The sequence below is a fragment of the Crotalus tigris genome, unplaced genomic scaffold (genome assembly GCF_016545835.1).
Source record: "Crotalus tigris isolate CLP2741 ecotype Arizona unplaced genomic scaffold, ASM1654583v1 scf7180000017592.2434428, whole genome shotgun sequence".
Taxonomy (NCBI): Eukaryota; Metazoa; Chordata; class Lepidosauria; order Squamata; family Viperidae; genus Crotalus; species Crotalus tigris.
The window spans coordinates 1373825-1385925 of NW_024096498.1; the positions used below are offsets into that span (position 1 = coordinate 1373825).

General features: G+C 36.0%; 1 protein-coding gene across 5 annotated transcripts in view; it reads left to right on the plus strand.

Moving 5' to 3' along the window:
- NLN (neurolysin) overlaps window positions 1–12101 on the plus strand; it is a 40481-nt gene that overhangs the window by 1105 nt on the left and 27275 nt on the right. For 3 of the 5 annotated variants that reach the window (XM_039364983.1, XM_039365009.1, XM_039364991.1), the window contains exons 2-3: window positions 7073–7329; window positions 9559–9707. In XM_039364983.1, the coding sequence (XP_039220917.1) occupies window positions 7073–7329; window positions 9559–9707 (406 nt within the window). Of the gene's footprint in view, window positions 1–2485; window positions 2530–7072; window positions 7330–9558; window positions 9708–12101 lie in introns of those variants that run through there. The other 2 variants (XM_039365000.1, XM_039365015.1) reach the window with 2 other exon arrangements.

The window sequence follows — 12101 nt, forward strand, 5'->3', positions numbered from 1 at the left end:
TTTCAAAAATTTTACAAATAAAAATCCACCCCCCCCTCCCAAACCACCCCACCCTCCCCCCCCCGACTTCCCAGAACTGAATATAGGATTATTTAACAAATTTTAAAAATAACATTTACAATTTATAAAATAATTAATAATAATAATAAAAGTCACAGTAATAATATATATAATAATAATATGCGTAACATAAGCTTTAAAATGAATAATATATACTAAGAAAGGAAAAAAAATGGAAAAAAAAAGAGAGAGAGAAAGAAAAAAGAAAAAAGTAGACGAGAAATAAAACATATATAAAAAAAATGTATGAATAATAATACGTAAAAAGTATATATATAAAAAAAAGGGGAGAAGAAAAAGAAGAAAGAAAGAAAAAACAATCATTACAAATTATAAAAAGGCTAGATAATATTTTTCCATATCCAAATTATATTGTATGAAATTTATCCATTTTTCCCATACCGCAAAAAATTTTTCTTGAGATTGCTCCTTTAAAAAAGCCGAAATCTTTGCCATTTCTGCCAAATACGAAACTTTATGAAACCATTCTTGTAAAGTAGGCAAGGATTCCTTCTTCCAATATTGTCCTATTAACAGCCTAGCGGCTGTAATCAAATTTAACATCAATATAACCTCCTTAGCATCACAATCAATAACAATACCTAATAAAAATAATTGCGGAGTAAATTTTACCCTCCTTTTAAAAATTCTTTGAATATTCCACCATATCTTAATCCAAAAAGCTTTTATATGCTTACACGTCCACCAAATATGGTAATAGGTAGCATCCAAATGTCCACATCTCCAGCATTTCGGCTGTAGGTTAGGGTACATAATGGACATTTTCTTTGGATCAAGGTGCCATCTATAAAACATCTTATAAAAATTCTCTCTTAAATTTTGCGCTTGTGTGAATTTAACATTTCTTATCCAAATAAGTTCCCAAGTATCCATTGAAATCGTTTCACCAATATTCTGTGCCCATTTAATCATACAATCTTTAACTAGTTCAGGTTCTGAATCCAATTCCACTAAGACCCCATAAACTCTCTTAATGTGGGTTGGCCTTTGATCTCTTACTTGTTTTAGAAGAATTTCATCTTCTCTGAGCCAGCCCATTTTACAATCCATCTTCCATCTATCCACTATTTGTCTATATTGGAACCATGAATAGGTTAAATTTTCATGTGTTAATTCTTCCAAAGATTTTAACTGCCAGTCTTGGCCATCCCATCTAAGTAGCTGTGCATAAGAGACCATATCCATATTAACCCCTTTCCTTATGCCTTCTATGGCATGCCGAGGTATAGCCCATAATGGTATTTTGAAGTCACTTTTATAGTACTTTCTCCACACTCTTAGCAAAGAAATTCTTATAATATGAGACTTAAAAACCCAATCCACTTTTTTATTAAATATTAAATAGGCATGCCATCCAAAAAGTAGGTCCCAGCCTTCCAAATGAAGTATTTCTGTATTTGTTAAATTCACCCAGTCGCTAATCAATGTCAATACTACAGCATCATAATACAATTTCATATTTGGTACCTTGAGTCCACCTCTCTCACGAAAATCTTGCATTATTTTAAGTTTCACCCTTGGTTTTTTCCCTGCCCAAACAAATTTATTAATACCTTTTTGCCATTCATCTAAATTACATTCATTCTTTAGAATAGGTAACATTTGAAACAAAAAAATAAACTTTGGCAGGACATTCATTTTAATAACTGCAATTCTACCCAAAGAATACATTATTGATAATTATAAGAGGTATATCATTAAGGCAATGGTAAAGGTAAGAAAGATTAAATAATGGGTATATATACCCCAGCTGCTTTTCTGTGTGCATATAAATTTAAGATTTTAAATTTTAATTGAAATGAAGGTACTTGTTGTTTTGGATATTGGTTGGATTCCTCAATACAATAAGCCAGATCCAAACTTAATATTCTGTCTTATTTAGGATGGGAAACCAAGCAAAATCCTATTTTATTTCAAGAATCCATGTGCATGCTGATAAAAAGTAAAATAAATATCTCAGATTGATTTTTGCTGGAAATCTCCTGTCTTCGTGCATGCATTCATGTAATTTCTTGGCCATAATATAAGTAGTTTGTTATATGCTGCTCAGAGTTACTCCTCTATATAAAAAGTGTCTTCTTCAGGACTGTTGTTTGCCTTCCATATTTGATGCTTATATTTGTACATTATTTAACCTATATGTAGAATATATATTGAGGAAAGCTGGATTGGAAAATGGTAGAAACATCAAATAACCTGTGCTATGATCATAACACTATTCTGTTGAAAAGGCACAGGATTTGTAGACTCTAGTAATAAAAGTCAAGGGGCACAGTGAAAAATTTATATTTATTTATTACATTTTAAAATTTATATGTATGTATGTACATATATAGACAAGAAACAATGGTTGGAAACTGATCAAAGACAGAAGCAACCTGGAATTAAGGGAGAAAGTTCCTAACAGTGAGGACAATTAACCAGTGGAACAGCTTGCCTTCAGAAATCGTGAGTTTTCATCATTGGACATTTTTAAGAAGATACTGGACAGTCACCTGTCTGAGATGGTATAGGTTCTCCTGCTTGAGTGAGGGGCTAGACTAGAAGACCTCCAAGGTCCCTTCCAGCTCTATTACTCTATTACAACAGATACATCTTCATTAGATATTGAAGGTGTTGAAGATATTGAAGAAGTAAATAGCTTCTGTCTTTTAGGATCAACTATCATCAGTAAAAGAACCAGCAGTCAGAAGATACACTGCAGGCTAGTATTTGCTGGAGTAGCAATGAAGGCTTTGCAAGATACCTAGATGCTAGGATATATCTATGCTCATGAAGATGAGAATCATGCAGACAATGATATTTTATATGACACTCTAGGGAGTGAAGGTTGTGTGTTGAAGAAGTAGGATCGAAGGAATATTGATGCTTTTGATACTTGGTGTTGGTGAAGACTCCTAAGAATTCTATGGATAGCCAAGAAAACAAACAAATGAATAATGAACAATTCAATCGAGGTACAAATTACCAGGGTCAAATATTTCAGACATGTTACAAAAATATCTAGCTCTTTGGAGAAGTTTGTAATGCTGGAAAGGATGAAAAAAGACAAAAAGAGAACTATCAGAAGCAAGTACATGGACTGAATTGCAGCAGTGAAGGGTGTACTATGGGGAAATTTACAGTACCAGACTGGGGACAGATATTCCTGGAGAAAATCTGTAGGGTCACTGAGAGTCAACACCAATTTAATGGCACTTGATCAATATTTGTGTACCACTGAATCAGATCAACTCACAATTGTTTATAAATAGATGAAACCAAAATACAAAAGTAAAGCAATAAAATAAAAATGATAGATATTAGCAGTAAGTAAACTTCAAAGGCCCAATAGAAAAGTTTGATTTTGATGGCCAATTGGAATGACCCTATAATGGATGCCAACTGGACTTCTTGAGGGAAGTTATTCCTGCAAAGTATTTTTTTGAATGACTCCCATTCAGGTATTGACCCAGCTTAGCTTCAGAGCCCAGACAGAATTTATCAGTTTTGCCACCTTCACAGATAATGTTGGTAAAACGTTAGCATAATTTTTACCAAGCTTAGATTCATCTACATTTATATATCTGCTTAATATCCAGCAGCAAATTGTTGATAGCCAAAAGCCTGAATGTCTGATAAATATCTGTGATGAGTATATTATAGGAAAACATATAAAATCAGAAAATCTTTGAGTTTGATCCTTGATTGACATTTTATTTCTGCAAAACACATTAACAATATAATGCCACTATAAAATGGAACACATACATAGAATAAAATGTTGTGGAAAACCCAGGAACATTCTATTTTTGTCCAGTTCATGCTGAACTTGCTTTTGGACTGTGCTATTTTAACACCTGCTTCTGGTTTGAGGACTTATTTATGAAAATTGCTCAACCTCCTATGGAAAGATGTAGTCTGAGAGGAGATGTGACATGCCATGACTAAACGGGAACATTCCATTCTTCTCTGGAACACTCCATTCCCAGATCAATGGATTTTGTACTGCTTAGTGTCTGGAAAGTAATATTACCATTATATCTTAAAAACTATTACTAATCCATATTGTTGGTTACCGCTGGAAAATAACAGAGATAGAAATAAGTTCTATTGTTCCTAATGTTAAATGCGTTCACATAGAAACATTTAGCTGGATCTTTTAAAGTAAGCAGAAGAGTAATGATATTTAAGCTTAATTATAGAAACAGTTCCATTATTTAGTGTGTAGCTTTATTTGCAAATGATACAGAATTAAAGCCAATAATCATTTATCTAACTGCATGTACTTGTTTACTTCTCATACTTACTTTTGAGCTGATAAATGGATACAAGCTTTTTATATGAAGTGCAATCTCACAATACATTAAGGCACTATGGTTTGAAAATAGAGGGTTTATAGTTTAGCATCCTTGTTTGAACAAATTCTGCTTACCATGATGTATGCTCATAGAGCCTCTTGAGAGCACCTTCAGTTTTCATTTATACTGTTAATGAAAATCTCAGGAGGATTCTTTGCCTGATTAATGGACGTTGGACAGAAAGAAGATTCTTCTTATGTTTGCCTTTGAAGGCTGAGTTCAAGCTATGTCAGCTTGAGGAATTTATGCCAGAGAATTTAGCTTTAAATGCCTTTGGTCTGTTATGTTATGTGGGATGTAGTGAATGTAGGAAAAAAATTCATTTGTGTCTTAGGCATGCCAGGACTCCAGCATTTCTTTTGAAGACAAGAATAAAGCTTAGCAGTATTATGTTTCTCTGATGTTGTCAGAATTCCAACCATGACTGTATTTGTTTGGTGTGGTCTTCTAATGGTTAGCAGATAGGGAAATATTCCCTGGCATTCCACCCTTATTGCACACTTTGTTCAGATGATGTTTTTTTGTCTTGCAATTAGAAGAAGAATTTTATACTCTGGATAAAGAAAAAAGAAGTGCCCCCTATGAAATATCTGGGCACTTTTTCTTCATCTCAAATAAGGGCCACTTCAAGGAAAATTCTGAAAAGAGTTTGTAAAGTATTTCGACTTAGTATGTTGAGACAGAACAAGAGATCAAGAATACAATGAAGAGAAAGAAAAGACTTTTTTAAATAGCAGAATATAGTATTTTAAAAAGCTCTCTGTTTTTATCAAATAGCTCCCCAGCCACAATATTAAGAGACTAGCCTGCAGCAGGATTTCAGTTCCATAATTTCATACCCACAAATAATCTGGTTCACATTATAAACTAATCCTAATGTGATGTGTTTGGTTTTACCATAAACTTTCATGCTAACCAGCAATTGTGATTTGTTAACTGTTTTATAGGGAAGTTATTGTATAAAGCCAGCTGGTTGTTTTGGAGAAGAAACCAATCATGGTTTATCATGCTGTCTATCAATAGGCTTGTTGTTGAATTCAGACTTGCTTCATATGATATATTTATCTAAGATCTTCCCCTGGCTTCCATTATTCTTTTTTATTCCCATCTTAAATACATTATGTTGGGTTCCCCTTTTTGAAAGGTGACTTCTCGCACCTATTTAGAGAATCTGGGAGCCTGATGGATGGGGCACATAGCAAACCATTTTGAGGTCTTGCCCAATAGGCTGTATTTTGTTTTGTTTAACAAAGAATGCTTCTTAAGAAAAAAAAGAATGAAATGTAGACCATTTGCCATGTCAATTACCATTCTGTCCTACAGAAAACGTGTCTATGGCTATGTCCACACAGCTACATTTTTATGCTCCCACTCCATTGTAGACCTGCGAGGAAATAATCTCACTCTAAATCATTCTGTCCCCACAGCACATTCTTAATGCACATGTGGAATGGATTCTATGCTGCCCTGTTGTCCCTTTAAAAAAAAAATCCTTGAATGATAGGTTAGTTGGATGTATGTTCATTCTAATAGCCATTAGATGGCAGCAAAATTTAAGATTTTTTTAAATTGATTGCCATTTAATGGCTTGTGCAGCCATGATGCAGCAAGTGGAAAAAGTACTCTTAGGAATTTGAGAAGGGGGGTTAGCCATAGAGAGTGAAGTAGAAGCTGTAAACATCCCTAAGGACACATTGTGGGGAAAGGAAGCAAGAACCCAAGACTCTTCTGAGCAGCAGCCACTGGGAAGGGAATTCCCAACTACACCAGTGATAGAATAGTAGCAATAAGTACTTTTAATTGCATGTTCATAATTGGAATTAAATCAGGAATGAGCTAATCAGCGTTAATGCTTTGTTATATATAAATCAACAAGTAGCCTTTTTTAGTCACTAGATGGCAGAAAAGAGCTAAAGGTTATTGTATCGCTTGGCTGCCACCTAGTGATCATGATAATTTGCATAGGTGACATGCCGCTGTTGGATAAAGTGTTGCTAAGAAATTCAGGATGACAGCAGCCACAGAGAAGGAAATTTCTTGCTGTCAAGCTGTAGAAGAATGTGGGTTTTTTGATGAAATGTTCTATTATATGCATTAAAAATTAATGTAATTTCAAAGCTTTGCAGTCTCTAGGTTGACCATTTCACAACTCATTAAAATAAAAAGTGATTGCAGAAGCTGGGATTTTGATTTCTTTTCCAGCCAACAGAAGCTGGGTTTGCAGAGAAAGAGTGGTCCCACAGGAAACCAGTTGAATAGTTGAGTTTGCATCACAACATTGCTTTCATTATTTTGATAAGAGCAAGAAGGATGCCCAAGACTTAGCAGATTGTGTAAACCTATCTGTCCTAGTCAAAAAATAGTAGCTAATAAAAGCATTTGTGAACTCAATTATTCTCTTTTTTTTCATACTTTAGTTCCTCAAATTGATTTTTTTTGTTTCTTCTGGATATATTGTCTGAATACGTATTTTCCTTTTTTATCTTGAATATAATTTCTTAGCAGAATAATTATCCATAAAACACCATGATCTTTCATCTCCCTTAATGGACAGTTACATCTGTTATCTCTGGTTTCATCTTTAGGCTTTTGTAATTGAGTTTCTTGCAGTATTAATTTTTTTTGTTTTATCCTTTTATTTTAAATTGCAGAGCTAGAAGCCCAAGGATTTTACTCAAAATGACATTAGGAACAGAGATTACATCATTTTTCAAGGTGTCTTCTTACAGTGGAGCTGACCGAAATTTCCTGAAATGGGATCTCTCACCAGAGCAGATTAGAACAAGAACTGAAGAACTTATCAAGAAAGCAAAGCAAGTTTATGACAGTGTTGGCATACTTGATATGCAAGTAATCACTTATGAGAATACCGTGCAGGCGCTAGCAGATTTAGAAATGGAATATTCAGGTATGTATAATAATCAGTATAGTTAGACTGATAACTGGAATCAGTCTTAATTGCCTTCATCAGAAGAAAATTAAAATCTCAGACAGAAGAAAAGATTGTGTAATGTAATTTTGCAGTAAAAGTACTTATGACAAAACATTGGTCTGATCACATATAGAACCAAACAATGATGTGATTTCTTTGTAGGTTTTTTTGGCATTTTTTAAAACTGATCAGCCTTGAAAATCTGCCTAGAAGTCTAAAGTCACTCTGTTTCACCTTGCCTCACAAGGTTGTTAAAGTTTAAAAAAAAAAAAAAGTTCAATAGGCAGTGCTGAGAACATTTGGATGAAGGTAGGGGACAGATAAAATAGATATTTATATTTTAGTGTTACAACAACAACAAGAATAATAAAGTTGGAAGGGACCTTGGAGGTCATCTTCTAATCCAAACCCCTGCTTAGGCAGGAAACCCTATACCATTTACACCGCTTAGAGAGTGCTTGCACTTAAAGCGGTATATAAGTCTCATAAATAAATGGCTGTCCAGTCTCTTCTTAAATACTTCCTGTGTTGGAGCATTCACAGCTTCTGGAGGCAGGTTGTTCCACTGATTAATTGTTCTAACTGTCAGAAAATTTCTCCTTAGTTCTAGGTTGCATCTCTCTTTGGTTAGTTTCCATCCGTTACTTCTTGTCTTGCCCTTCAGGTGCTTTGGAGAATAGCTTGACTCTCTCTTCTATGTGGCAGCCCCTGAGATATTGGAACACTGCTATCATGTCACCCATCGTCATTCTGTTCATTAGACTAGAGTCGACATACCCAATTCCAGCAACCGTTCCTTATATGTTTTAGCCTGCAGTCCTCTGATCATATTTGTTGCTCTTCTCTGTACTCTTTCTAGAGTCTCAACATCTTTTTTACATCGTGGTGACCAAAACTGGATGCAGTATTCCATGTGTGGCCTTACCAAGGCATTGTAAAGTGCTATTAACACTTTTTAAGTGATCTTGATTCTATCCCTCTGTTAATGCAGCCTAGCACTGTATTGACTTTTTTGGCAGCTGCAGCACACTGTTGGCTCATATTTAAGTGATTGTCCTCTAGGACCCCAAGATCTCTCTCACAGTTGCTACTACTGAGCAAGGTACCCCCTATACTATACCTGTGCATTTGGTTTTTCTTGCCCAAATGTAGAACCTTACTTTTTTCACCATTGAATTTCATTATTTTCATTATCTACTTCATATAAAGTAATTGGAAATAACTCCCTGCAGGTAGATATTTTCCCTTTCTCACACTTCTGAATGAGGTTATTCAGTAAAAAATATACCAAAAATGTTAAAAAATGATTTAACATTTTGAAAAATTGTCTTCCAAAGATGGGAGACTATTGTGCTCTAGAAGCTGCTCAACCCTAAACATACCCTAAACCTAGGCAGCAAAGCCAGTGAGGAGAGATGCTGGGAATTGTAGTTCATTAGGTGGAAGTATACTAGTTTTCCACCATTTCTCTACTCTACCATTACTGATTTTAAATTAGATATATTAAATGCTAATTATTTTGTATGATCCCTATCACAGTTGCTACTATTGAGCAAGGTACCCCCATACTGTACCTGTACATTTGGTTTTTCTTGCCCAAATGTAGAACCTTACTTTTTTCACCACTGAATTTCATTTTGTTAGATAGCGCCCAATGTTCAAGTCTGTCCAGGTCCTCCTGTATCTTAAGCCTATCTTCTGGAATGTTGGCTATTCCTGCCAGCTTGGTGTCATCCGCAAATTTGATGAGTTCCCCATCTATCCCCTCATCCAAATCGTTGATGAAGATGTTGAAGAGCACTGGGCGTAGAACAGAGCCCTGGGGCACCCCACTACACACTTCCTTCCATGTAGATGCAGTTCCATTGAGGACCATACGCTGAGTACGGCCGGTCAGCCAGCTACGGATCCATCTGGTGGTGATGCTATCTAACCTGCATTTTTCTATCTTATCGAGTAGTAGGTTGTGGTCTACTTTATCAAATGCCTTACTGAAGTCCAAGTAAATTATATCCACAGCATTTCTCTGATCCACTAATTTTGTCACTTGGTGTTTATTTAATAGATGTCTTAGTAACCATAGCTTAAAAACTTTAAATGATATATTTGTAATGAGAAAGTCTCTCCTTTCAAATACTTAAAGTAAATCAGTCTATATTATCTGTTAAATTTTCTTTGAAAGTTTTTGTTTCCTTCTTCTGATAGTGGAAAGAAGCATATTGGATTTCCCACAACACGTATCCCCTGATAAAGATGTCCGTGCAGCAAGTACCGAAGCTGATAAAAAGCTTTCTCACTTTGATGTTGAGATGAGCATGAGAAAGGATGTGTTCCAAAGGATTGTCCATTTACAGGTAAATAGAAATAAAGATTACTGGATATTTGCAGAACTTTTTATAATGAAAAGCATTGCAATTTAAATAGTCAGTGCTTTCATCATCTTTGTCAATTGCTATCTCTTTAAAAATGACAGAAGAGGCACTACAGTAATATTATTAAATACCTAGGGAAGTTACCAAGTTGAAAAACATAAGTATTAGGTGAAAAATCCACATAAAACTATATAGTAGCTGCATAGGTACATTCTTAAAGTTCATAAAACAGGCTGAGAGTTTTATGAACTTTAAGAACAGTGCTCCTAGATTTGATTTTTATAGTACACAGTCTATAATTCAGGAACTCACATATGTCCAACAAAATTGTTAATGGTTCTGGTCTCCATTAGTTTGTTTAGTTAGTTTTTGGTAACAAAATGAAGGGGTGTGTATGTCATAAGTGACTTAGCTAGGGCTAGCATTCCTAAAAAAAGCCACTGCAAAACTGGGTAAAATTGTTAACAGAATTGATGAAAAATATACTCAAATACACTCATCAGAAGCAGTCACATTAAAAACCCTCCAAAGCTATCAATGTAATTTCTGGAAAATTATGGATTCTTCTAAAGTAGATTGGATTTCTTAATACTATTTTGAATGAGTTCTTTTGGCCATTATAGGTGACATACAGAAAGATTGGGTGAAGGCTTTTTTAGCACTTTATTGTGTTTGAGTATGTACCTGATACAAGACTCTAGCCCCCTTTATCCCATTGTTCCTTGTGGGGTTCAGTTTATTCTAGATAGGCTGAGTTGACTTAACAGCATCCTACAGTGGTATGTAGGAATGACTTTGGGAGACAGCAGGAAGAGTTGCAGCCTACACCGCCGTCATGCAAAGGGTCCCTCAGCGCACAGACGCAGATGGGGCACGGGAAGCATTTCAGAAGGGACACCCCCTAGTTTTTCAGAGAGTAAAAAAGAAAGAAGGGCAGAAATACAGGTAGTCCTCAATTTATGACCACAATTGAGCTCAAAATTTCTGTTATGAGACATTTGTTAAGTGGGTTTTGCCCCATTTTGCAACATTTCTTGCCACAGTTGTTAGGTGAATCACTGCCATTGTTAAGTTAGTAATATGGTTGTTAAGTGAATCTGGTTTCCCCATTGACTTTGCTTTCAGAAGATTGTACAAGGTGATTACGAGCTCCTGAGATACTGCAACTGTCATAAATATAAGTAGTTGCCAAGCACCTGAATTTTTATCACATGACCATGGGGATGCCACAATGGTCATAAGTGTGAAAAATGGTCATGAGTCACTTTTTCAGTGCTGTTGTAACTTTGAAGGGTCTCTAAATGAACTGTTGTAAGTCGAGGACTGCTTGTACCTATACTTTCAGACTTACAAGGTTCTATTAAAGTAACCTTGAGATGGAGCTAATATTCATTGTGCTTCTTGTCTGGATTACCTCACAGGTTTGGTCTTTCAGGTGGAGTTTGCCAGTTTGGCTATCCTTGAATTATTTGCCCGCTTTTTGCCCACTTTGGAAGTTGGCATAATCATGTTTGCCACAGGGTTTCTTGTTACAGAGCTAGCTGCCTTCAGGCTGCATGCAGGGTTGTTCTAAAGATCCAAGAGGAGCAACGAGCAGGGCCGTTCCTTAGTATCTGAGCTCCCAAGCAGCATTTCAGGCAGACTTGCGGTTGCTTCCTGTGGCTCTTGTCTTTGTGGCTGAAATACTTGATTGTGAGGGTGGAGCTTCGTTCTCCGAGTTTGTGGGTTGGTTTCTGAACATTTCATTACCAGGCTAGGTAACATCTTCAGCGGAGTTTAGGGAATGTCAGTGTTCTTCTATTTATAAGGTGTGGGTGTGTCAAGTGAGGGTCTTATGATGAGTCGGGAGTGAGTCATCAATGAGAGTGGGAGGTAAATTGCTGGTGGGAGGTGGGCTTGCGTGGGCTAGTTGAAGGTCGGTGCTGTCTCTGGTTGGCTGTGCAGTTGATTTGGATTCTGAGGGGTTCATAGGCTGGTTGTAGGTTAATGTGTCTGTTGATGGAATTGGAGTGCCAGGCTTCAATGAACTCATGAGCGTGGTGGGTGGTAGCGTGGGCAATGATTTTTGTGTTACTTCAATTGAGCTGGTGTTTGGGGTCGATGTGGGTAGAAATTAAAGATTTGGGATTTACTCCAATTGAACTGGTGTTGTTTGGGGTCAGTGTGGGTAGAGATTAAGGATTTCGGATCGTGGCATTTGACTGCCAGCCGGTGTTCATGGATCCTAGTTTTTAATTGGCATGATGTTTTTCCCACTTAGAATTGGTTGCAATGGTTATAGTTGATTTTGTAGATTACATTGTTTCTTTCATCCTTCTATATCCTCTCTTTGGATCTGGATAATTCCTGGCAGAGTATGACTGTGGGTTTATGGAC